The sequence below is a fragment of the Micropterus salmoides genome, unplaced genomic scaffold (assembly GCF_014851395.1).
Source record: "Micropterus salmoides isolate LMB-PRFRI ecotype aquatic unplaced genomic scaffold, ASM1485139v1 Ms_hic_scaffold_9, whole genome shotgun sequence".
NCBI classification, from domain to species: Eukaryota; Metazoa; Chordata; class Actinopteri; order Centrarchiformes; family Centrarchidae; genus Micropterus; species Micropterus salmoides.
Genome location: NW_024044681.1, coordinates 28125209 through 28152195, shown reverse-complemented (window position 1 = coordinate 28152195; position 26987 = coordinate 28125209). Strand labels below are relative to the sequence as shown.

The following is a 26987-nucleotide window of genomic DNA, read 5'->3' as shown; positions in this document are numbered from 1 at the left end:
AGAAAAAATTATTTTAGGTGATGATAAATTTTACCCCATACATGAATTTAATAACACATGCAACTATACACTGTATATAAATAACCAAATAACCAAGGACCAGAAGAACACAACCTGTTTCCCATTGAAATGCAAATATGGAGAATAATTTTCAAAAGTCTGAAATTGTCCCGACATCCAAAGTGACATCATAGCTAACAAAAAAAGCAGATTTTTGAGATGTAACCACTTAAATGTATAAAATTAGGCAATGAAGAAAATTAACCAGAAAATGTGCTATTTGTGTTTGCAAGTTATAATCTATTCACTCAGTAGGCTGAAAATCATTCAACAGTACTACTTACATCCAAGGCTTCTTTGTGCAGGCCCTGAGTGGTCCTCAGCCAGCTGCGGTTCAACTCACTCAGCTCCAAAATCGTCTGCACCTTAAGCCGGACTGTCTCTCCAGACTGACGGATCATCTCCACAATCTCATCCCTGCTCTTGTTCTCCACATTTACCCCATTGATTTCCACCAGCCTGTCTCCTGGCGCCAAGCCCAGAGCCCGGTCCTTGGTCCCAGCACCAGGTTCGGCAAAGTGTACCACACGCCGACACACTCCCCCATCAGGCTGCCTATCCAGCATGGTGGTCCTCCGCAAAGAGAAGCCAAAATCCCCAGTGTTGCGCCGCTGCAGCTCAAGCTCTCTCGGATCTGGTATTGGTGGCGCAACAAGCATAGGCAACTGTAGGTCTGCACCAGGGAAGGTCTTCTCCATTATCTCAGGAATGTGAACCATGTTGGTGCCTTTTGGTTTGGGGTGGAACTTCGGTGAAGATGTAGTGCAGTTCTGCCCAGAAAGATCTGAAGCCTCCACAGCATTGTCCTCTTTACTCTTCAGGGAAAAAGATACGTGCTTCTGGCCTACCACGGAATTCAATGTGGCCAATTCCCCAAACTTAGCTGCTCTCTCCTTTACAGAGGTGCGATGATGTTCCAGTTCAATTCCCTTTATGTTTTCACCAGAGGTACTTGCACTCAGTGGCCCCACGTCCTGCACCAGGGTGTTGTGAAGGCGCTCAGCCTCCAAGTCTGTCAGGCTGAGCTCCGTGTTGCTAGCCACCATAATTGGGATGGGACTAGAGATCTCCAACTTACTCCTAGGGTCCCTCTTAGAACTCCCTCGATTGAGGTTGAAGAAGCCTCTACGTATGCTCATCTCTTCCAGGCTCTTTAACTCTGCCTGGGACATACGCTCTTTCTTCTCTTTCTTCTCTTTCTTCTCTTTCTTATCCTTCTTGCCCGAGTCCTTTTCCTTATCCTTGTCTTTCTTAATTAGGTGAAACATGCTCAAACTTTTCTGCAGTCTTTAACCAGTTGGAATTGTTTACAGCGAGAAAAGGACAGCTTGATATAAATAATTATGAAAAGATCTCATAAAAGTACTTCAGAGACACAACAGGACCTATGATGTCATCTGTAGGGAAAAAGAAAAAGAGAAGAAAATAAAGAAAATATTTTCTGAGAGCTTAACAGAACTGTCTAATTTAGTTTGGCAATCAGAGCCTGACTAGGAAACTGGCAATACTGGCCAATATTGTTTAATTATGCACATCTGTAAGCGCACATACAATATGATGACAGAAGCTGGAAGATACAGTAAATTATTTCTATGATGCTATCCATGTTTGGCCCCTTTTTCAACTCTCGTATATATATGTATATATATATATTGTAATATAAATCTCTTTATCTCTATGAATATATTCCCACAAGTCAAAGAATGCACATCAGTAGGTTAACAGTCCAGCTATACTCAGCTGGTGTATGGCAGGACTGATGAGCCTATAATTGAATTTTACAACATTTTTCCTACATCTTATCATATTTTTTATCAAATACTGTACATCACCCTTAGCAAAATTATTATTTAATCAGACTGTTTTTTCATCCAAAGTATCAACAGACAATCAAAATAATTCGAATCAGAAGTAGCCAACACTGTGTGTGAATATCACCTTCCATGCATTGCAACATGGAAATGGCGTACAAACATTAACATACTCTAGATTTGGGAGTTATTCTCTCAGTCCTGCATACTGAAACATGTCTATAGCACAATATATCTGAGCTTGCCCTACATACAGAAACTGTTTGGAAGAGATTTGACCTTATCTGTCTCGCAACCAAGCGCTCAGCATCACCATTAAAGTGATGCCGCACATCTGAACATGTGTGCATAAGATTCTCAACCGAAGATGCATGCCTTTCACACACATATCCTGTGTGAACCCATAAACAGTAAATTCGCACCTAATCCACACTTAATCACATCCCCTGAGGTCAGTTCGGGTTTGAAATAGCTGAAAGCATTTACACTTTCAATTCTGTGAATATTCTCGTGGTAACTTTTCACAAGAAATTAGAAAACATTCTTGACTTTTAGCTTTTCTGAAGTTACTGCACATAGGTACTCTATAGCTAGGTTGTCGCTGCGATTAGTCCAAAGCTTGGCCATAATGCATTCCCTTTAAGCTGCTTTGCCCTCATTCTCTAGCACCGGTGGCCTTACGGAACACTTTCAGTAGACAGCGTAAAATGTCACTAATATAAAATACCGCAGAGTAAACGCTAGTAGCAGATATGACACTGACCTACCTGTAATTGCCCGCAAATAACCGCGTTGTTGTCTTGCTTGAAGTTTTCAACATTTTCTTCCTTGTAATTGACAGTAGGTACGAGATATGTACTTGTGATGCCTTCAATAGCTTGTCGTAAACTCCGATTTAGAGGTAGTAAGATCGTTAATAAACGGCCTAGCACACAACCAATACCGTATTTGTGTTTTTAATTAAAAAACGGGCATTAAGTATTCATGAATGAATAGCCTATATATATTTACGTATGAAAAATAGAACCTGTTGAAATTAAAGGAACAGAAAAACACCACAAAAACAAATAATTATTGCAAGAATACTTTCACCACCTTTTACTTAAACTGCTTTCATGCAATGCATCTTCATATGTTACATAATGGACAAAATGTGCCAAAATTAGCCCTTTCAAATCCTATCTGGGGCTACAATGCTTAAAACTCCTCAGAAGTGTAGAAATTCCAATAGTACCTGAAGCCAGCACCTGTGTAAACCGGACAGCAGTGACCTCTCCTGGTATTTTTACTTACTTACTTGAACACTGAATGTGCAGGTATACACAGGGGCAAGTAAACACTCCCAGGTATTCCACTTTTGCCTCATCTTGGAACTCAACGCCCAACCACGTCTTCATTTGGATGTATGTAAGGGACGCTGAGTTAAAATTTGATCATAAATGTTCTAATAAATCTTTGTATTTGTTTGGTGCTACCCCTAGTTCATACATTTGAGACTTTTGCACATATGAGTACCATTTCAGCTCAAACTGTAATTCTGAAATGTAAGATCTTAAGGATATATTATGAGATATAACTGTCATGTAAGAAGATTTTTTATCAGACATATCTGACCACATCAAGAAAAATCAAGCATTTTGTCCTGCAGTGAGCACATGTAGCATACTGTATGGGTTACACTCCACCGACTTTCTTTAAATTTGGCTTTTTTTGCAGCACAATTTAGATGTACAAAACAATGAGAATCGGTCCAACATATAGACTTACTTAACAGGCTAACTAAGTATGAAGCCGCTGATGTATAAACACATCATCTGTCTATTTACAAAGGATCCTGTAGGAATTAGTGTAGATATGAATGAGTCACAGCAAAAACATTGGTTTCATTTCAGAAAATGCTGCACTACATTAATCAGTGCTTCTCTTGGAACACCTAATAAACCAAGAACGGTGAACAAACTGCAACAATGCAACATCTCCAAAGCATTAAAAATTAAAAACTTATTAATGTAAAGAACTCTTGCACTGCTGAGATCTTCTGAGGCTAAAAACAAATACAATCTGTCACAGTTTCTCTCTTAAATTGTAAAATCATGAATCATTTTAATAATCATTAACTTCATTACTTAAACTAGTCCACCCTGAAAATATTTCAATTTCAATGAGTTTTTAGATATACAAGCGCAGTGATGAATGATTTTGAAATTGTTTACAGCCATGACTTTTTGCCTCTTCCTATTTTGGCCATATTGTGCAGTCTAGTCTTGGTGCGTTCCTTCTCATCTGGATTTCTCTTTGAAGTGCACTCCAATGTAGAGTCTGTTTCAAAGGAGATGGCCGGGGCCTGGTTTGCGACACCGCTGCTCTTGTCCCGGGACATGGTAGAGGTGGTCTGCAGAACAACCCTGCCACGTAAAGAGTGTTTGAGCTCAAGCAACAGTGGGTTGTTGTTGGCGTATAATTCCACCTGCTGCACCGGGCCTCTATCTGACTGACAGCATGTACAGCATGCAGAGAACAAAACTCTGAAAATATAAATCCAGCCTAGATAATGCAACTCCACAATGTTCAGGATGAAGCAACCTAGACTTACACTGAACATGAAGTTGAGAAAGATGGTCTTCTCTGTTGCTCGAGACACAAAGCAGTCAGTTCTGTTTGGACAGGGGTAAGTCTCACAGCGGAAGAGGTGGGGAACTTCAAATCCAAATAGGTAGTACTGCCCAATAAGGAAGATTATCTCCATGATGGAGCGCAGCAAAACATGTATGATGTAGATAAGTAGAACTTGGCTGGAGAGCTGGGTTGGGTCCTTTTCTACCTCTTTCAATTCCTCTTCCAGCTGGCTCTTCTCTTCACACACACCCTCCAGTAAGCTCCAGTCCTCATTGTTATAGGTTGTGTTATAAGGATTGCCGGCTTCCAAAGTTGTCTCTTTATCTCCTCCAATACATTTGTCCAAATTTGCAGGTGGGGACCTGGGTACTACTTCAACCTTCTTAACTTCTACATTTTCATTCTTGGTGATTTTTTGCAAGACGTAGACAATGTAGAAGATAGAAGGTGTGGAGACAAGAACGATCTGAAAGACCCAAAAGCGCAAGTGTGAGACAGGAGCAAAGGTGTCATAGCAGACGTTATTGCATCCAGGCTGTAGGGTGTTGCAGGTAAACTTGGACTGCTCATCACTGTAGACAGCGTCCCCCACCAGGGCCACAAGCAAGATGCGGAAGATGAGCAGCATTGTCAGCCATATCTTGCCAATGACTGTGGAATGGTTTTGCACCTCCGTTAGGAAGCGGCCAAGAATGGACCAGTCTCCCATTTCTGTGGAAACACAATAGTTGAAAGACTATTCACAGGAGTAAGGCAGAATGTTTTGATCAATAACTGAATCACAATCAAACTGATGTGGTTGCTCATACACCCTGCACCAGGGTGCCAGGGGGAGAATTGTTTTACCAAGGAAGCAGGTGCATGAAACCAGATATATTTGTACATGTATAACTTTAAAACATTATCTAGATTTAAATATTGACCTAGAAATCCCCTGTAAATATACATTAAATATCATACAATAGCATTCTCAGTGTGTCATCATCTGATATTACATGTCAGAATCTGGCATGACCGTTGGTGTAATTTTTCAGTATGTATTTTTTGAAAAGATTAAATGTTTAAGTTATAATCATCATGTGTGGTTTATATGCTATTACATGAGAACAGATGCTGCATGACACTGTAAATGACCAGCGCTTTCTCATATTCACTAAAACATTAAGTTACATTCAATGAGACACAATTCTCACAAGTAAGATCTAAACTCTGATCCTAATCCAAGAATGAATCATGAAACGTATATATTATTAAAAAGGAAAACAATCTCAGACGTAATCAACTTGACATGATATTTAATTTGTTCTCCTGTCCTGGTGGAGCTTACCTTTGGAGAGTCTTCCTTATCCAAAGCTGGAAAAATATCAGAGGAAGCAATCTGCATAACTATATTTTCAAGTGGAGCCCGTTGCTGGATGTTATCATGTCTTTTGAGCTGGATGAGGGGAGAATGGGCTGACCACACATATTCCCTAGCTCTAACTGAAACGTTCATTGCGCTGTATGTGAATAAAGGCTTTCAATGTACAGTGGGACAAAGATTGAAATGTACAATGGGGGCACCTTCACTGAACAGCCATTCACAGGCGAGCAGAGAGTTCAAAGAACATACTGGAAAGAGTGTGCACAATACTGATTCAAGCACGGATCTGTGTCCACTTTCATTTTAGAGCTGAAATACAAGTCTCGTTTTCCCAGAAGATATTAGTACTTTGGTCAGTGGAGTCCCTTTACGGATATTCAAAACGTAACGTGAAGGATCACCACAGCACTGAAAAATCCATTTTCAAATCATGTATTATGCTTTAAGAAGAGCTTTTCACTTGTTTTCCAACTTTTTGTTGTTGTCGAGCAAATATATATCTCAAATCGTATTTTATAAAAGCCTTTTTCACACTCTCTACAGACAAAGTGTGAAAATAGCAGGGAAAGTAAGGGATACACGCATATAAATATATAATATACAATAAACTGCAAGTCATTAGTGTTCAGATATGAATTTCATTAGTAAGTAGCTTGTTTTGTCATTGGCTGCATGCAGTTTAGAAGAATTCAACTTTCATTAATATGAGAAACTGTGCTGTGTTAGCCCATATGATACATTCTGACACCTGATATTCTGATGCTATAGTGCAGGATTATTCTGTAGGAGTTGTCAATGGAATAAGGATGATCTTGTATTCACCTATGCAGTGATCCTCTCAAAATAATACAAATTTAACATTGTTAACTGTGCATGTGTACATTGTCTGGTGCTGCCAAGCAATCTGTGCCCTGTTGCTTGGGTGATACCCAGGTAATTTGTATCTACATGGGGTAATTATTAGCTCAATGTGAAGGTGTTTTTTTTTCTTTATTTTACAACCAATATAGAATAAGAATATATACATACAGCGTGTGCCTAGCTGGGTTTGAATGAAATATGTTGGAATGACATATAACAAGTGTTGTTGTTTTTGGAGCCTCTAAGAGAACCATTGGTGCTTATGAAGGTCATTCTTGTAACTCCAGATGCTCTGTCCTTTTTTGTCTCCAAGGTTGAAGGTGTCATTTGACCACAGACATTCATACTTATAATTCCTAATATTGTCTGTCTGCATTTGGTAACGACTATTACCCTGCTCCAACAGATATCAATTATTTATTGATATTTCACAGTCATGTGTGATGTGTTTCCTTCTATCAAATTACTAGGCTAAATTAAATCCAATGTGTGAAACATCTCTCCTCGCTCCCCTGTACCAATATTGTTGGTTTATTATGTTTTGTGAGGTGACCTTAAGTGTTCTGAAAGGCACCTATATATAAAATGTATTATTATTATTTTTATTACATCTTTGAGACATGTGCAAAAACATCAGGATGATTCCAGGCAGCTATGATTCATTTCTAGTGTGAGTCAGTGACCACTACATGTTAGGTAATCATTAGTTATCCAGTTTGATGATTAATGATATAACACAGTGAAGGACAAAACTGAAAATAAAAAATGCTTCTGCGATGACTCATGAATAAATGCACATGTGACAAGATATGCCTCTTTGGTGAGACACACAGAAATGGTCTTGAAACTATGTAGATTTATTTTTTTTTACATAGACCTACTCAACTTACACTTGACAAATCAGCAGGCTTGACACGTAAGTCAAAAATCATCTCATAAACAACATTAGAAATGACTTATTCATCCATAGGACTAAATTGTCACCTGACAAATAATAAGGTGATGCTAATCCATCTCCTCGGGGGATTCCCTCGGGTAAATGCACAAATATCAAATTCTGCAGAAAACAGTCCCATAAAACAACAATTTTTCATCGTAGTGTATTTGATTTAAGTGGTGTATTCACCCTCACGGAGTAAACGGAACGTTTGTTATTGTCGTCCACTAGAGGCAATTCGTGCAATAATTATGGGCATTGTCGTTTTCATTCATCCCTATCTCATGAATGAAAATAAACTGCTATAGCTCCGCATGCGGATTCTTTCTTGCTCCGTTTAAACACTTCTCACTGGGGGAGAATAGAACTATCTTTTTTTTGTAATGCAGAACAAACCGCTTTCCATTTCCAATGTTCTTATAAAAACAAATGGAGGTTTACTAAAACACAATCATACCCCAACCACATGCGACAGCAGTCGACTATAACAAATGCCTCTCGCAGAATCAGCGAAAAACCTTCCAGAGGGGTGTTTAAAAATCCTACTACATCAAATTAGTTCTATGATAGGAGAGGGACGAATCGGATAATCTCTTCCAAATATATTTTACAGTACATTTTAAGTTGGCAGTCTTTATTTATTTATCTATGTCTAGTGAGCAATACATTCGATCACACAACTTATTTTTAATATACTACATTTGACCCCCCCCCCCTAAATAATATGTAAAGTGGTTCAGCCCTCGAGGTTACCGGAAGTTGTTTCAGCTGCCATGTTTGGTTGCTTTGTTGTAGGCTTCTACTAGGTTTCCTACAGAATTAGTAAGTGTGGAAATGGAGCCGAGCTGGAGTACGTTTCTTTTTCAAGTAAGTTGACTCTTTAGGAGGGAAACTGGGATAGGTCGTAATGCAACCTTAAAAAATGCAAGCACAGGATATCTTAGCGGTAAAACCAGTTTTTAAACGAGTATTGCCTAGATCAAGTAACCAAGCAAAACAATGGTATATGAATCCAGGCTTCCAGCTGTGAGGCTTGGGAATGACGCTAGAACAAAAAATCAATTCTCCTCAACGAGTGTTTGAAAAACGTGGCTTGTTTTTCCTATTGTAGGAATACTTAAATACTGGATGTTCAATAACTCGACAGCGTTTGTGTTTTTTTGAAGTTTGTTTGCCAAGTCGAAGCCAGCAAAAACATGCGGGTTGGTTTGAAGTAAGGCTGGAGACGCCACTGCACCGTTACAATCGAGACAGACCTGTTTTTTTCCCTCCTGTGATTGAGGGCTTTGATCGGACGCCGTAGGATAATGAGATGTAACGCAGGCGAAGATTTCCACTGTAACGTGCATAATACCGCAGATAATTTTGATTTACAGCTATTAATGTTAGTAAGGAAGGATAAGTGTATACTTAGAGGGCCAGCTGCTGAGATTTACTAACGGCGATTCGCAAGTCCGCGGTGAACTTTCCGCTTGCCTCAGCCGGTTCGACAGTAACTAGCCAAGTTAGCTAACGATGTTTAGGCTGCCTTCATCAAACTCGCTGGCTAATTTAGCATAGTTTGGGCGAGGCTGCCGTAATGACCTTGCAAAACTATCGATACACGTTACATGACTTTATAACCAGCGTTAGCAACCGTTACGGCTCTCTGTTTATCAACTAGCTATTTATTCTGGAAGAACGCGGTGGAAAGGAATTCAAACTATGTACACAACATCAGCTAACACTAGCAACGGTGAGGCAGATTTGAAATTAGCAACGACATAATGCAATTTATAAAAGCAATTTGTGCCTCTGTTGAGAGGGATATCTGCCACGGTGTAGTTGTTTTCACTGTGGACTAAGGTGGAAGGCTATTGTTCAATGAAATTAGTGAAATGTGCCGTTCGAGTGGCCTTACTTAGCCTCAAAGAACTAACGCATTGTGAACATGAAAAATGTAAGACGCTGAGTTTTTATGGACAGCGTATTTTTTTCAAAGGATTCAGTGTTTTGCCGCGGATTCGATAGTTTTATTTGAACGCAGTTATTTTAATCAGTGGATGAACCCTCATGCGAAGTATATCATCATTCTGCTGTCTCATGCGTATTACCAATTATTAAGACGCATTTTTATGTGTATTATGTATGATGTTTTGCCCCAGCATATTTGAGTGTCACAAACTTCTCATGGGAAGCTCTAATTCTGTGAACTCTGCAGCAGTACAGTATCATTCACAAAATACTTTAACCTCATCTTTAGAAAATTAGCTTAAACCTGCTGGCTGCTAAGTTCATTATGTTATGTTATGTCAAATGAGTGACTTGAGTGATTTGAGTTTGAGTCCCTTGCCCTTCATTTTCATTTGTTACAAACATATAGAATCTGATTAACTAAATAGGTTCATAAATTTTACATTACTTGAACTTGAAGGTCTCACCTGTGCCATCAGTGCCAGGCCACTGGAGTTGGAACCACAGAAGCAAGGTAGAGTTGGTAGAAGCCACAGGGAACAAGAACTTTAATGTTACTTATTATAGATGCTTCTTAAAAGTGTGGTTTAAGGTCTTTCTTAAGAAGCCAAAGTTAACATTATTTAACACTAACCCTGCTTTATATTAGGCAAGCAAGAGTTGGAAAGAGTATGACTAGTGTACTTAAGGATGCCTTTGTCATATCTGTAATAGTTAGTTTGCGTTTCACAGTCTTTGGTATACGTCACCTTTGTTTTGTGGTGTTGATAACGTTTTGCCCTGCTGTTAGAGACTGATCACCTACTCACATTTTTAAACATTGTTTCTTCCTGATGAAAAAGGCAGATGGACAGTGTGGCTTGTTGTGGAGTATCTGGCATCTAGCCAGAAGCCCTGCATGTATTATGTACCTCGTACTGCTACTGTGTAAATCTCATGTAAATCTGTGTGCAGTTAACATTCAGACCCTTGAAGTTGAGGAGAGCAATAATTCATTCAACTGCGATCAGTTGACTCATGCTTTGCAGCATTTTTAAGTTTGAAGTTCTTCCCTGTATGAACTTTTCTAGAAAGGTTTTTTATGAAGTGGTGTAAATTAAAATATGCTGATTACCATATTCTTGTTTAAATACTTTGTCAGGCGTTTGAAATGGTCTATATTGTTGTGTAAATGAGCTGGAGTATTACCATAAGTACAGCTGTACCTATTCTTATTTTGGACAAATGTGCAACATATCCACTATCAGTTGGGCAGTGATACACCAGTAATGCTGCAAAGTAACAGCCAAATTGTAAAGAGTGCCCTGAGGTAAGAAAGTCCTAATGCAACCCTTCTGTGCCTGAAACTCCATTCATTCCACTCAAGGAAACACACTGTATAAAATGTAGCCTATAGAACGTATCAGAGGCGGTTACCAAATTTATCAGCACATTTGGCTGACCAGTTCCCAAATGTCTAAAAGAAATTGACGGTCAACAGGTGGACACGCCACACTGAAAATGTTGAAATATTGAACCTAAACTAATAAATTGCCTTTGCGGGACACTGCAAGGCATATGAACACGGTTTAAAGAAAGCTTTTGTGGATGCACCTTGCATTTAGAGGCCATTTGTTGGTGTATATCAATTTCTTAATGGAGTAAACAGCTGGCCAAATATATACAAAATTACGCTTTCAGTGCAGTCACTGTTATCTGGGTCTCTAGTTTGCTAGGTGTTCAACTTTTTCCCAAGTAGTCACTTCTGACAGCCATTTGGTACTGAGCAGGTAGTTTACAGAGGGTTTTTATTAGAACTTGTTTTTCTTGAAACAGGTCCATCAAAACAAACCACTCTTGAAATTACAAAGTAGTTTTATTTACTGTTTATGTAAAAGATCGTAATGAATTGAGCTTTAGTATCAGTCATAAATGGCAGGTTTAAATCCCTAGTGACACAGTAGATCCTTTTTTCTAGGCTTAACGTTTGCCACTCAGTTTGCCCCATCCCCTCGTTTTGTAGTTTTTAATCAAATTAAAATGTTTGAAAAAAATAAACGTTGCAGCCTTTTGTGAATTTAAGTGAGAAGTACTGCTTATTCATGTTCTATGTTCATGTTTTTAACAATAGATCTTTTGGAGGCAGGCATTTTGACAAGTCGTAGATACAGATTTCCTTAAGGATGGCTCAGACAGTGAGCCTGCATGCACAGTCCCACAGCCCTGGAACTAGCTCACCTAAATGGAATGCTGCTGTTTTTAATGTTATCTATTACACCTGTGAGTTTCCTGCCATGACAAGCCAAAATAAAATAAAGAAAGGTCTTTAACCTTTCAGAATTGTAGTAGTCATGCCTTTGAGCAAACAAACCGATAACAAGGGAATGTTACCGAATATTAATTTGGTGACTTTGGGGACTAAACACTGGTTTACGTCACTGTTAAAGACCACTCACAAGGTGCTCTCCTCACAATGTATGTTTGTATTGTTGTTTGCGTGGTTATGCTGGCAAAAGGAGAACTTTTTGGGTAACTGTTAAAGTTATTTGCTTGATGTATGATTTCAAGGTTTTTGGGTAAAGCCCCCAAAGTAGTATTCACCAATAATGTACTCATTCTGATTATTCTAGGACGGAAAGTGAGTTTTATTTTATTTTTGTCCAGGCTCAATCTCTGTACTGTCAGTAAGTCCTGCTCATTTTATTTGAAATCAGTCTTCCTAATTCATGGAAGGAGATGCTATTCTTGGGGCCATCAAGATGAGCCTTTTCTTTGTAGTCACGATGCCAGAAAATAACAGATTAGTTTGTGCCATACACATGCTTCATCAGGGTTGTACTGTATATCAGCTGCTATTTTGCAGCTGATATACAGTACATAAAAATTATTATTATTTTAAATGTTAATTCACTCTGTCAGATAGAGTATCTGCTTACAAAATCTCAGGTATGTATCTTTCTTTTTGAAAGCTTTTTGAAAGTACTATTTTGCAGTGGGGTGTTGCACTTACACAAATGCACTTGCCTTTGGAGGTTTTGGCTCAATGTTTTTGGGAGAAGGTTGATCAGGTAAGTTGTTAAAACCCTCTTACATGATGCAGCCCAATCCCAGGTGACAGAATTCATGTATCAAAAAATCCTTTAAAATGTTTTGCTCACAGCAGAACTGAAATAGATAAGCAAGACACTAAATCCCTGCAGTGTTCTTATAGCTTTGCAGGCTATTACAAACATGACAAAAGTCATGTTTTGTAAGAACTTGTGTCAACTCAGCAGAGGCCCTGAGTAGCAGCCAAAGGTTTCAGAACTTGTAAACAAGTGAAGAACAACTTAGAACAAACTCATAAACATGGGGAAACGAGAAGATTTTACATGTAGCAGAAAAAACTAATAATTTTTATATTTCGGGGGGGCGGGTTCTGCAGTATGATCTCCTCTCCTCCATCCCATTTTATGTTATCAGTCAATAGTTTTTTTTTATGTAAAAATTGGGATTTCGACAAGCAGCTGTAGAGTGTGACACAAAAGACTTAAGAAAGACAGTGCATAATCTGACTCAGACCATGAGCTCAATTCAAGTCTACAGTGGCCTGTGGAGCCATCAGGACACTCCCTCCATTTTGATGTTATTTATGAGGGAGCAGCCCCAGTTGTCAGAACGCATTTGTGTCAAAATGGTCAGAGCTGCATGAAGGCACAGCAGCTTACAGGCCCTGCACCTCTGTATAGAGGCAGGCTGTCTGCACTGGCTATGTCTGCTTCACAAAGAGGGTTCCCGGCTGGTATCCCCCCCCACCCCACCCCACCCCCACCCAAACATAAAGCCCCCCCACCCCTGGTGTGCCAGCGGACTGGCATGATGATGACTAATCCTGGAAGGTGGCAAGTGTGAGCAGGTGCTTAGACAAATGGATGGGTGGGCTTGGTTGTATTCTCCACGAGTTCCCAGGTCCCACTGCATATGAGGGAATGACGGCTAGTTTAGTTGAGTAGTGTGTGGATAAACAATGTCCCTGTCTCATGAATAGATGAGCCAAATCAATGAAGATGAGCATACAAAGCTCCCCTGCTGAGGCATCACTGCTCAGATTTGTGTCTTTCACAATAGGCTAGATGACATAAGGAGGACATTGTGCGGTTCATTTTTCTTTTCTGTCCCCGGCCTCCTCTTTTGCAACTCCTTTCTTGGCTCGTCGTCTTCGATGGATGATTGAACCTCAAAAGGGAAAGGTCAAGCATTTCACCTTGCCCTTTCTTGCTGGTGGTTGACAACGCAGTCATCTTGACTGGATCTATTTACCGAAACAACAGTGTTATGTGTGATACAATTTTTATGTTTGATGTGTGGAAAGAAAATGTTGTTAGACCTAGAAAATTTTAACAAAAGTAGTAAATTAAAAATTTTTTCTCAATTTAGCCAGAACCATAGAGGAATCTGAATAGAAATTGGTGATTAGCCATTAACATCCGTTGCTAATACATTTGCAACTCTGCGTCTACTTTTGTTTTGGTGGATGTAGGCAGAGTAGTCCTTAGGTCAACAAAAATTCAAGGCTTTTTTATAAGGGTGGTAACTAACTCATTAAAAACTGATCTGAGCAGTATAATTTAGATCAACTTCTTACCTTGGTTAGAGTATAACTAACCTACAGTGACAAACCCCAATGATTATAAATAGCTTGCAGCTGCTTCAGAACTAAAGCCATAATTACTTTGAGCTAGCTATACTGTAGGAAGTGTTAGATTTGAAGGATTGAGTTTGCATTGCATCAATGTAGCAGAAACCGCTGTCTGCTAAATAGTTTTAAGCAGCATTTTATCTCTGGGCTACGTTGTGGTGTTTTTTGTTTCGTTTTGTCCCCAACTCAATGAAAAACATGCCTAAACAAAATGCACTGAATCATTTTTAGCTAGAGCTACCGGAGTATTTTTGCAGTCTCTCTTGGAAGAACTGATCTAGTTTTGGGTCTTGGCTGTGGCAAAAGATGCAAATTGCATCTGACTGCTTCATTTGGGAGCTTTGATTACTTGGATGAGTGAAACCCAACTTAGCTACTATTTGCTAAAGCTAATTGCACCCAGTCACTTAAACCCATTTGTGTTGTGGCAGTAGTGGGCATTGGTTTGCAGCTGCAAAACTCCAATAACACAGAGTGGGAGTCTACATACCCAGAAAGCGGATGTGGCATTATGATCCACGTTGATTTTGTCTCAAGGAGTGAACTGTTTCTATTTAGTGTGTGTGGCGCAGTCTTCCCCCCTCTTCCTATGTCTTCTTACTGAGCTGATCTAATGGCCTGCGCTTCAGAGCACTGGACTCTAATTTGGTATGCTTGTTTTGCAGTCACTCGATGAATCAGCACTGTCATGATGGGATCATTTTTCATCCAGTATATTTGGATTATTTTGCATTAGCGGCATGCTGCGTCAACCACATTAATGACAGATCCTGTGCCTATTTTGTATTCTGTAACATCTTACTAACCCATGTTGTTTTCATGGACTTGTCAAAGCTGACAAACTTCAAAAACCGCTGTCAGTTACACTCTTGGTGTATTGTGGTAATTGTTATGCGGACTGAAAAGTAATGATACAGTGGGGAATTTGTACTGTCACAATATTGATATTTTTATGGGGAGTATAATACAGTGCTCAATTTTGTGTTGCAAAAACATTTCACCCTTCCATATCAGCTGTTTTTAGTGACTTTAAAACTTGTATTAAATTTTGCAAACAGTCATCTCGGCTCAGCCAAATATTTACGTGTGTGCGCGTATGTGTTTGTTTCATCAGCAGGCCAATGAAGCCCTCCACCACCAGCACCAGGTGGCCCAGAACAGCCTGCTGCCACTTCTTAATGCAGGAGCTGAACAAATTGACCAGAAACCTATCCTGCCCATCCAAATAGACCAGAAGCCACCTACAAGTGCTGCTGATCTCCTCAAAGACCATGTGGGCAGTGGTGGAGGTGCACGACCACCAGTGCCTGTGATAAAGAAGGAACACAAAGGTAAAACACCTTTCGTCTGCGGCTACTGCAACAAGGCCTTCCGTGACAGCTACCACCTGCGGCGTCATGAGTCCAGCCACACCGGCATCAAGATGGTGTCACGGCCAAAGAAGACTACCCAGACAGCCCCCACCATGGTACCCATGATATCCACCATGCCGCGAGAGAACAATGGCCACCCTTCCTACATCTCCACGGTAGCAGGAATCCTCTCCACAGCAACCACCTCTGTTTCCTCAGGCACAAGTATCATGACATCATCTGCAATGGGTAATGTGCCACAGCAAAATGTCGCAAAGAAACCCGCCAAACCTGTCAAGAAGAACCATGGGTGCGAGATGTGTGGCAAGGCCTTTCGTGATGTCTACCACCTGAATCGCCACAAGCTGTCCCATTCAGACGAGAAGCCTTTTGAGTGCCCCATCTGCCAGCAACGCTTTAAAAGGAAGGACCGAATGACCTACCATGTTCGCTCTCATGACGGTGGAGTCCACAAGCCCTATGTATGTTCTGTGTGTGGGAAAGGCTTTTCCAGGTAAGGATCACATTTTTAGCCTTTTTGATAGGTTGTTTAAAATGTTTCTCTTTTTGAGTTGGACATCCTATAATATTGTGATTTAGACTCAAGTAAATGGGTAGTGTGTTTTTGAAATGGGAACAATGGCCACTTTTTTTGCAAGTAATGCAACTGATTTTATTTGGAATCCCTCTGATCCATTTTTCCCTTTTTATATCCGTGATCGAAACATATTTCTCCACCATACAGTATTATTTTTCACACTTATTCAGTCCTTCCCAAAACTATACTTTTGACAGTATTTGAACTTACTATCAGTGCAAAATATGGAGGAAAGGGTGAAATGGATTTTAACCCCATAGTAGGGCTGGGAAATAAAACAATGATAATTATCGTGATATGATTTTCCTCAATATCAACATATCAAATGTTCAGTAAATGTTTTGATTTAATTCATTTGAATCATGAACAAATTAGCACAATTTTTCTGTTGATATATTTTGTGGAGGAAAAGGGACTTAATTTTACTTGTGAATATTTGTTAAAAAGATGTTATCATAATTGTTGTGAATGTTCTACCTCAGATTTGTGAAGTGATCCACAGTTGGGCATCAAGTGTTTGTTCTGACCATAAAGAAAAGTTTAAAACCACTATTAACCCTTTGGTTTCTTAGACTTTCACTCAGGAGCAAAAAGCCTTTAACCTAAGAAATAATGATTTGACATTTATTGTGATAATTATCGATATCGGGTGATATGACTTTTTTTTTTTATCGTGATAGCAATTGTTGCCATATCGCTCCACCCTACCCCGTACCCCGTGGAGACAATTTTTCTTCATGCTGCCAGACAGACTTGTCATAGAGAGTCAGACTGGCAAACTCTGAGCAATAGGTGCCTGTTAAGTCCTAGCAACTGATTTCATGGAGAGATACTATTACCAGTTTCAAATGTCAACTTTACTCAGTCACCCGCTCTGGACCTAGGGATCTGGGGACTCGGGCTTCTGGCTTTTGCTCATTTCTGGGCGGGTGGTATGTCCCTGGGCCTGGTGGCCCGTTGTCTCCTCTCCTCGCCTGGGCCCTCTTCGGCAGGGGTGAGGCTCCCGCTGCTTCCCCCTGCCGGCTCTCACAGTGGGGGCATTCGGGAGTCTCTGGGGCACATGGCCGGTGTTGTCGGGGTAGGTTTTGGTGCTCCTCTTTGGGTCTGCTTGACTGGGGGGGCTGGGCCCCCGTCCGGGGATGAGATCGCCCTCGGGGGCTGCTGGCTCTGCCTGCACTCTGGGGAGGGATGCCTCTGGCTGGGCTGGGGGACTGTTGGCCTGGTTCTCCCGCGTTATCGCTCCCTGGCGGCGGGGAGCTTCCTGGCATGGCTTTCTGCTGTTCTTTCTTGGGGCGGGGTACGGCTTCCCCCGGGACATGCGGTCTGGGGTCCTTTGTGCTTTGGGGGGTCGCAGGGTGCCCTGGCTTCTGGGGGTGGGGGTCTCTGGGCAGGGTCTCTGGATGGCTGCTGGGCGTTTAGTTTGTGCATTGGAGTCCGGGGGAGGCATCTCCTCGTTGGCTTGGAGGGACCTGTTTGCGTCCCTGGTTTGCTTCGTTGGCCTCGGATCCATGCTTCCCCATTTGTCTGTCGGCCAGTTGTTGAACTCCTCTGGATACTGAAGTATAAAGTTAGTTTTTGGGATGTGCAGTGGGGGTGCAGGGCTGTGCTCCGGTTTGTTCTGGGCTTGTGCCTGGAGTTCTCGGCCCTTGACGGGTGGGTGGGTTGGTGGTGGCATGCAGCTGAGCTGGTTGATTTTGCCTCCTTGCTGGTTTGGCTGGTGTTGCGCAGCGGCCTGGGGGTGTGCTGTGCATGGGGGATGTTGGCTGGCGTGGGCGGCCTTAGATTTTCCGGCGGTTGGCGGGACGGCGGACTTTTATTTGCAGGTACACGGTGACCTCCACGGCGCGTTTGCTGCCGGGCTGGGACTTGCTGCTGGTGTTTCTCTCCACTGGCTTTCGCTGTCGTGTTCTTCCGCCCGTTCTCTCTTTTTTGCTTGATCTCGCACGCGGGATTCGCGGGGGGCTGCCGGGCATTGGGTGTCGCCGTGCTCGCGTGGTGCGTGCGTTGGGCTCCTCAGTTGTGCATTGATGTTGATGATTGTGTGGCATTTGGGCGTTTTGATTTTTCGCTGCGCGGCGGTGGGGTGCTGAGTGGGGGGGAGCACTGGTCTATGTTGTGCGCGCGCCGCGGTCGGTCCGGGCGCTGCTCTTCCGCGGGTTACGCTTCTTGCGTTCCGTCGGCATTGCGTTGTCAACTGGCATTTGGATGGTCGTTTTTTATTTTTATTTATTTATTTTTTGGGGCGTCTTTGTTATTTTTTTTTCTTTCTCCCACCCTTATTGGCTACTGGGGTTCTTGCCTGCCTGTTGCTGGGGTAGGTGTGGCACAGTCGTGGCGCCCCACTCTCACTAACAACTACATTCTTTAACAGGCTTATGCGTACACACATAAAGATACATTCACCCACACGCACACAGACACACACATAGACACAAACAAACTTAGGTTGTCCCTGGTAGAATTATTCCTGATGCTTTTCTTTCAGTTACTTATTTAATGAATTGTTATTATTCCAGCTCTCGTGGCTGTGTTGTGTTGCTTATTTATTGTGCGTGACTGTTTCTTGTTTTCATTTTTCTCTTAGTTGTCTTAGTATGTCAGCTGTTTATTGCTGCTGTTCGGCTGCTTGTCTTTTACTATTATTATTATTTTTATTGTTTGTTTGTTGTTGTTTTTCTCCTCCCCAAGCCCCCCTCTCTGTTCTATTGCAGCTTTCGTTGCTTTCTGCAATTGGTGTTTCCCTCTCCTTTTCCCTGTTGTCCCCACCTTCCATCCCCCTTCTCTTGCAGGTCTTGTCCTTTCTCTGTGCTGTCTGTTTGTGCCCCCCATCCCCGTGTCTGCCCCCCTGTCCGGCCCGGTGACAAATCAATACATAATTAAATAAATATTAAAACAGACAAAGGAGTATTTTAATACTCTCTTGTTAAAGTAAAATCTGTCTGGCACAATATGGTATCCAGGTCATCATATTCTATACCAGGCTGCTGGGCAGGACAGGTTTAAAAAAAAAAAAAAAAAAAAACCTTTACTCAGTCAAATGAAGAATAGCCTGTGAATCTCTGTGTGACGTACTCTCTCAGTAAAACTCTGCAGCAAAAATAAAAGGCTTGCAACTCTTCATAATGTGCACTGTGACAATAGCAAATCACTAAATTGGTGAGAAAACGAGGGCAACCTCAAAAGTGTTTTTACAACTGCTCCAGTTTATGCATAAGATTTCAATCAACAAGTAACATGGCTATTGTAAGCAGGAAGTATGCTTTTGAGATCTAATTTAATCTTATGGTAATAAAGACAGAAAGTAATTTCACCCTCTGATGGTTGCATTCCAGGGTCAAAGAGAAAAGTCTTGACTTGTCTGCATGGAATTTAAGAATAACATGATATGCTAAACAAAACATGATAAACAAATTCTAAACCTTTTTTGACTATGTACTTGGCAGTGAAAACATGCTTTTTTGCTGTTTCAAGTAAGAAAAACATGCTGGCTAGACAGAAGTGTAACCTTATATACTAAACCATATCATATTTCATTAGAATGTTCTTTTGAAATACAAAGAATGCAATCACCAGATGCAAAAACGTTTTCTGCTTGACCAGAAGTTTAGTGAGCAGCGACCCTATTGATTGTTGCAGGGTGAATGTCAGTGGTGTTTGGGTTATTCAGTCACGCTGTGATTTCATATAGAGGGATGATTGTATGGCCATCAACTGTTCATGTAGCTTCCCAGTGGCTGTGTTTTCATATTTATAGATGCGCTAAGCAGTTTAGGTTTGTACTGGTATTGACCCCCTTGCCATTTCAACCACATGTTTAAACAGTTGCACATGGGAGAGCACCAGTGGTGGAGTATCAAGGGAGGGGGAGGCGTCACTTGTCACTTTGTGGTTCCCGCCAGCATGTCACAGACTCCCTTTCCCCAGGGAATTCAGTGAACCATGTGGTAATGTTCAGGTCAACACATTTACTATGTAGTGAATAAATATTTTGCTTAAGAAGGTCTCATGGTGGCTTTAGATTTAGATTTATCAACACAAAAAAAAAAACATTTCACTATGTTTTAATGAGCCAAAATATCTTGTGGTGTATGTAAATAAGCACAGAGTGAGCAGAGCATATTGATAATACCAGAAGAGTTCTGTGCTGCAACACACCTTTAAGAAAAACATCAGCAGTGTACCCTAGCCAAGCTGTAACATTAGCACTGTGCTGTGTAGGGCAGTTTCAGGCTTGCCTCCAGCACAGTGACGTCGGGTAGGGATTCATCAACATACCGGAAAGTGAGAATGGGGACTGAATAACCGGGCACTGAGTCACGGCCACTCAGCCAGATATGTAGGCAGGCACTGTCTGGTGTCTGCTCTCCTTGTCAGTGGGACCCCAAAAAGGGGGGTAAAAACCTGATTCCGGTTTATAGCACCACTGAGCCACCATACTCTACTTGACTCGTCCATTTGTATATTAAAAAAAATCTCTGTCTGCTGCAGCTGCCAGTGCTGTAGCCCTTACTCACTCTATAATGGCACTTTTAACGTGATTCAGCTCACAGCTTCACTAGAACTAACAAGCTGACAGAGGACGATCAGTGCCAAGAAGAATTTGTGAATGCTGGAATTTCACTGTAAAGGTCAAGAGGCAAAGAGCTGTTTTCTTGCACCTGCTGATATGCAGTGAACAATAAATTATAGAGTAGAACACTGAGGAATTTGTTGTCATCAGTGTTTGTCGTTGTTTTTTTGTTATTTTTAACCTTCAGTTTAACAGTATAATAAGCTGCAGATATGTTTATATAAGCCCTTATTTCAGGATACAACAAGTATTGGACTATAAGTTGTAATATTGTGTATTTTGTATGTATTTTAATAAAGTCATCTGTGGCAAGTAATCATCACTTATTGTTATAAGGGTTCTTTTTTGCCATATGTCATTTGTAATGTGTAAGTTCGTGTTACATGTTGGTGCGAAACTGGTGAAAGAAGTAAACAAATCTTAGGGTTATCAAACTTTTTTCATCATGCAAAGTTCAGTGAGAAAGCAAGCAATATACAAAAAAGTGCTTCACAACTGTAAACATGAATACTTTCTCACAGTAGTTGACTTTTGTCATTTTGTGGCCTACTTAGCCTCTTCCGAATCCCCAGAGAGAGATGATGCGCAAATTCAGTGTAGGATTTTTACGAAAATACCACCCATGTGCCTGGAGATCGTCAGTAAGAGTTTCTTACTTCTGTGACTAATGTCAAGCCTGCATGAAAATAAACAGAAGTTCTGTAGTACAATGCTAAACTGTCAGTTTACTCCAAAAACAAGTGGGAAATGTACAAATTGACCATCTCAGTGTGGTGCATTTTTGAAACTAGGTCAAACTAATTCATGCACGATTGATCATGAAGAATTAACCGCCACTGACTGAAATTTTAAGTGGGTTTTTTGTGCTCATTCCCTCAATATTAAAGCAAACAAAGCACCTCCATATGCTTACACACTTCAGCACTTGCAATGTATAGAAGGGTTGTACATTAGGCTTTTCACTTTGTGCTTGTGCCCTTACATGTGGTGCTTTTGTAATGTTACAAACTTGAAGTTTTGATCAAGCCATAAAGTTAACAAAACTATTTTATATATAGACACAATTGCTTATGACTTCTGATGTTATTGAAAAGGACCTGCATAGTTATCACACTAGTTAGGCATCTGTAGCAGACAACATGTTATTTGTCTAATAATTGACAATTGTCTTTTGACAATATGCAGTGGTTTACAGTTCAGGGAAACCACTACTGAAATCCAAATTCCCATGTTAATGAATATAATCTAAGAATCTGAATTAGCAAAGGGCTGCTCTTGAGTAGTTTTATGTCCAATCCTTCAGTCAATGCCGTTGACCAGACAGTGATATAGATCTGGAGTTGGTCCCCGGGCGCTGCACAGCGGCTGCCCACTGCTCCCTTGAGGGATGGGTTAATTTTGCAACATGTATGTGACAATAATGTACCTTTACTTTAAATGTGTTATTTTTTTACTTGTTTTTTTTTTTTAATCTAGGCCAGACCACTTGAGCTGTCACGTGAAGCATGTGCATTCCTCAGAAAGACCGTTTAAATGTCAAGTAACGGTAAGAGTCATTACTGTCAGCTTCCAGATTTTTATTTATTATATTGTTGTTGTACTCCACTGACCTTTGACCCTGTCCATTGTGGGGACTGCAGGCCTGCACCTCTGCTTTCGCCACCAAAGACAGACTCCGTTCCCACATGATCAGGCACGAAGGCAAGGTCACCTGTAGCATCTGTGGGAAGATGCTCAGCGCAGCCTACATCACCAGCCATTTGAAGACTCACGGACAGACCAACTTCAACTCCTGCAACAAAGGTGAGTCACACTTGTCAGAAACACACACCGTAATATCACAACGTTAAGGTTTGCAGTTCTGTGGGAGTTCCTGGAAAAAGACATTTATATCATAAACATTCAGTCCTATCTTGTCAAAACCGCTAACCAAGATCTTGTCCTTTAGTGTCATCCTCCATTATCTTCTTAAGTATATACACCTCCTCCTCTAACACTGTTGCATTTTTGGCAGTGTGCTATCTCTGCCTCATTTTGTTATCTCTTTACTTGGCAAGTAGCCTTTGTGTGGGTCACATTTCAGCTGTAGTAGTCAGTCCCATCACACTGTTTGTTATCCTGGTTACATTAGAAGGTATAATGTTTTGGTAATGTTGAAACCTTATGCAACATTAAATTGCAGTAGGAGTGTTGCACATGTAGCTATCCTCTTATCTCCTACCCACAAACAATTAGTTTCTGCAGAACGAAAGTTAAATACTCGTTCTTGTGTTTTTCCAGATGGTAACAATGTCTGCAATTCTGCCTCAGCTACACCTGTGACCGTTTCTGCCGCCATCACCTCCGCGATGAACCGGGTCAACTCCAACAACCCTGTCACCATAGCCGCACAAATGAACATTAGCACCAACACAGTCAACATCACGTCTCCGGTCAGTCTCCAGCACCCAGTCACCATCACCGGCCCTGTCAACATTGCCTCTGTCAACATCCCCGCCACGGCATCCATGAATATTGCCCACCCAGTGGCGATAACGACCCCCATGTCTATGAATATGGCTGGTCCACTCAACATCGCCATGAGGCCAATGGATAGCATGTCTTTTCTGTCCCAAGTCTTGCCTTCGTCCCCGCCCTGGTAGGAAAAAAAAGAGAGAGAGCGCTGAACTGGCCAGAAAGAAAAGGAAAATGAAGTGAAACAAGAGACTCCTGTCCTCCTTATTTACACCTCAAGCCCAGCTCTTTTCCCCCCACCCCTGACCCATGTTTACTTCATCTAACCCTGAAGTGAATATTTACACGAGCTGTGCGGCTGGTGGGAGCTCCCCAAGTCACAGCTGCGTCCCAACTAACATTAAGTGACTGACATGAGGTGCAGAACACTTGAGTAGAAATCGAGTAGGATTTATCTTGAAATCAGGACAACAGTGAGACGTAGTGTAGTCAGTTAGAATGATGAAACTGTGATTTGTATCATGACAAGTGAGAGGAGAGGATTCTTCCTCGGTAGGAAAACACACCGGTGGTTTTGTAAAAGGGAGATGAGAAATGGACTAAAGCAATAATTATAAATTGCTGTTTTTGATGTTTTTCAAGTTCTCTCCCCAAGCCTCTGGGTGTTACTTTGTATGTTGTTTTTTTAACTATAGCCTGCTAATCACTATCTATTTAATGTTATAGGAAATGAGTCTAGTAAAAGGGACAGCAGCTTCCACTTGCATGGAAGAATATTTTTTCACAGTGCTATAGCTTTTTTTCTTCTCAGATAGTAGGTATGCTCTTGAGGTACAGTGACTAACTTGTACAGTTGACATAGTAATGTATTTTCATGTCTGCATTTTAATTTGTGCTTTTGTCATTCAAGTGGACACGATCCTCTTGACAATGAAATATTTGTACTTTGTTTTCTCTTTGTATGGAAACACACAGCTTTGTTTTTATTTGCCTAGTTATATTGTTAATGTTTCCATGAAGTCAGAATGGAATGAGTCGTGCACTGAAAGCATATCCTACATACAGGTGAACAGCAGTATTATCAAAGATCAAATTGGAGTCTTTAAGTGTTTTGGTTAGCCAGTCTGCACTTGAGGGCCATCTAGTGGCTGAACATGGAAAGGCCTGGCCTTGTAGTGAAGCTTTTTCAGGCTGTTACTGTCATCTTATGGTGGCTAAATAGTTTTGTATGACTCTTCTGTACACTGTTTTTTTTTTTTTTTTTATGTTTTTTTTTTTTTTAAGCATTTATCTGTAGCCCCAAGATGATGATTTTCATGATAATAAGGACCCTTCACTCAGGAAACACACACAAAAGCCCATTACTCATGAACTTGGTTCCTTTTTAAATTGAGTATATCTACCATGTATCTTAATTCTTGAGTTTTGCCATGTTCTTTTTTTTTTTTTTAGATTTCTTAAATCATTTGGCATTGTGGTGTTACGAGTTGACTAGACTTCATCACAGACAAGAAGTCCAGCAATTATTGATTTTAAACATAGCCGTCCATTGAAAGTCATTTACTGTGCAATGGCAAAAATAATAATAAATTTTTTTTTTATTATTATTATTTTATTTTTTTTACATTTCCTTTGAAGTCCAGTTCAGTCTAAGGCTGCACAGTTATATGGCTGAGATCTGGATGAGTCGGATAAAATGCAAGTTTGTGTCCATTAAAATAATGGGACAAGATTGATGTTGCATGACCCCAAACACTGTAGCTGTTGAACATTAATAATTTTTAATGAATGCCATGTTATCTCAACAGTGTTGGAGCTCTTTGAGTTGATTCAGTTTATACTGAAAAATGCAATATGCATGTTTGTTATTTTCCCAAGTTTTGTTTTAAACAAACTATTAGTGTAGCTTCTTTTTGTTTTTATGCATTACGTAGATACACAATGATAGGCTGTTTGCCAAATTTGATACAATAATAATGTGAGTAACTGAACATTTCTTGTGGAATTGAACATCTTTATTTTTAAGGAAAAAAAAAAACAAAACAATTGGAAATTCCAGAACCCTTGTGAAAGCAGTTGAATGTATATCTTTGTACAAAACTACTTTAGTTCCAAGGATATGGTAGTTACAGTAGATGTGAAAGATAAGATAACCTTTTTTATAAATCTTTTGTATTAGAACATTAACAATGGTAATTTTGTATATATGAGAAGCTAGGCTTTCTGATTAGCAGAAAGGTCAAACATTCCTACATTTTTTTCAAATGTATGTTTGTCAAATTATTACATAAACATGCGCAATGTTATGTGCCTTTTATTTGGGTTGTCTAAATAAAAGAAAACTATCAAATGTGTTAATGTATTAAGTAAGTTCAGTATTAAGAAAGCACCACTGTATCAAATACATAGGAGTTTATTACTATTTATCTCTTTGGTAGAGAATTTCCAGTGTTTTAACTAGAACTGTTTTCTTCTGTTAATGAACATTTACCGTTGAATACAAGCCTTTAAATGTCTTGCAAGGTGTGCGCAATCTACTGTACCAACCCGTAGTGTTCCCAAACTTCAAACCCATTTCCAGGATTAGAAGGCGACTGTATAAATAGTTACCTGGATGTAACTCCTGCTCTGAGTATGTGCGTCCCTGTTAACGGCCTTCACTAATGATAAACACCGGTCGTTAGGGATGTGATGTACTCCCATCTGGGCCCCCGAATCCACAAATACGGCAACTATGGCTGAATCACAATCTCAACACTCACAGACATACAGACTTTGAGGCACTTGATAATTTGACAGTGGGACAAGCCCTAAGCCCTCACTGACTCTCCGGGAATGCACCTCATAGTCTTTGAGACTTTTTGAGCCATTTATGTGCACTTTCCATAAGTCTTATCTCCGCAGACTTTGCCTGAGGGAATTCCCCATAGTCATAACATTTTGACGTTAAGGTTACTAGCTGAAGCCAAACATGGAGGGAGCAACTACATATATAAGTGTATTATGCTGATTATTTGAAAATGACCTTGTTCACTGTGTAGCGCAGGAGCCTGGAATACATTCAAATCAAGCAGTCGTTGCCTTTGGTGCCTCGGCCATGAAGAAAATAAAACATTTTAAGTAAAAATGCTGCAAAGTGTGGTGCTGTGCCATTATATCATTTCATGACTTTGCAGGCTCTTGCACTTAAGCACTTACAAGGTGATGTCAACTAAGTCTGTGATGGTTAAGGGCTATCCTTACGGGTTATCCTTCCTGGGACCTCCACATCTGGCACAAACAACCATACCACATTCAGAGTCAATTATATCGTGCAGCTCTCCCGCTGTTTGGTCAAACCACTGAAACAGCTCTTGAGCTGCCTGCGTTTTTTCAGAGTTGCAACCAAACAGAGAAGCTGGTTGGAGCAGGTGTTCCTAAAGTTGACAATTAGAATATGTAACCAACCATAAAAGCCAAACGCATGTTCTGCCCAAGTATTTAAAGTTCCCTCGTGGTGGTTGTGTTTGCGGTAAAATGTTCAATTTTATTTTATTTCATAGAATCAAAAGCAATTTTGCAGATTCTGTCCAGCAGATGGTGGTGTCTCCATGGCAAGCCGTTTTAACATTTATTCTTTAAAACTTACTAGTCGTGATTTAAAAGCTACTAGTACTTATTTATTAGGCCCTTATTTATTTAGTGGCCTTTATTGTGGCCAGCCTAAGGCACACCTGTGCAATACCTATGCTGTCTGATCAGCATCATGATATGCC

The 26987-nt window shown here is 40.6% G+C and overlaps 3 protein-coding genes across 6 annotated transcripts in view; 1 reads left to right on the top strand and 2 right to left on the bottom strand.

Moving 5' to 3' along the window:
* LOC119895856 (unconventional myosin-XVIIIa-like) overlaps positions 1-2722 on the bottom strand; it is a 63295-nt gene extending 60573 nt beyond the window's left edge. For all 3 annotated transcript variants that reach the window (XM_038709229.1, XM_038709226.1, XM_038709227.1), the window contains exons 1-2: positions 2639-2722; positions 345-1457 (exon numbers count right to left, since the gene is read on the bottom strand). In XM_038709229.1, coding sequence (XP_038565157.1) covers positions 345-1328 — 984 coding nt within the window. In that variant the 5' untranslated portion in view covers positions 1329-1457; positions 2639-2722. The remainder of the gene's footprint in view (positions 1-344; positions 1458-2638) is intronic.
* Positions 2723-4080: 1358 nt separating this feature from the next.
* On the bottom strand, positions 4081-5196 carry LOC119896103 (gap junction delta-2 protein). Its single transcript, XM_038709583.1, has one exon. The coding sequence runs from the start codon at positions 5194-5196 to the stop codon at positions 4081-4083; it is 1116 nt and encodes a 371-aa protein (XP_038565511.1).
* A 3204-nt stretch (positions 5197-8400) lies between these two features.
* Positions 8401-25590, top strand: LOC119895681 (vascular endothelial zinc finger 1-like). 2 transcript variants are annotated; one of them, XM_038708947.1, is made up of 5 exons: positions 8401-8515; positions 15373-16124; positions 22255-22324; positions 22419-22581; positions 23089-25590. In XM_038708947.1, the coding sequence occupies exons 1-5, from the start codon at positions 8483-8485 to the stop codon at positions 23418-23420; spliced, it is 1350 nt and encodes a 449-aa protein (XP_038564875.1). In that variant the 5' UTR covers positions 8401-8482; the 3' UTR covers positions 23421-25590. The 2 variants fall into 2 exon arrangements, with proteins under 2 accessions (XP_038564875.1, XP_038564874.1); XM_038708946.1 differs by having other exon boundaries at positions 23059-25590.
* The last annotated feature ends 1397 nt before the right edge of the window (positions 25591-26987 follow it).

Bases quoted from the DNA above. Each gene is read 5' to 3' on its own strand.
- LOC119896103 (XM_038709583.1), bottom strand. From the start codon at position 5,196: ATGGGAGACTGGTCCATTCTTGGCCGCTTCCTAACGGAGGTGCAAAAC.
- LOC119895681 (XM_038708946.1), top strand. From the start codon at position 8,483: ATGGAGCCGAGCTGGAGTACGTTTCTTTTTCAA. The intron at 8,516-15,372 runs GTAAGTTGACTC...TTGTTTCATCAG, and splicing joins GGAGTACGTTTCTTTTTCAA to CAGGCCAATGAAGCCCTCCA. The intron at 16,125-22,254 runs GTAAGGATCACA...TTTTTAATCTAG, and splicing joins TGTGGGAAAGGCTTTTCCAG to GCCAGACCACTTGAGCTGTC.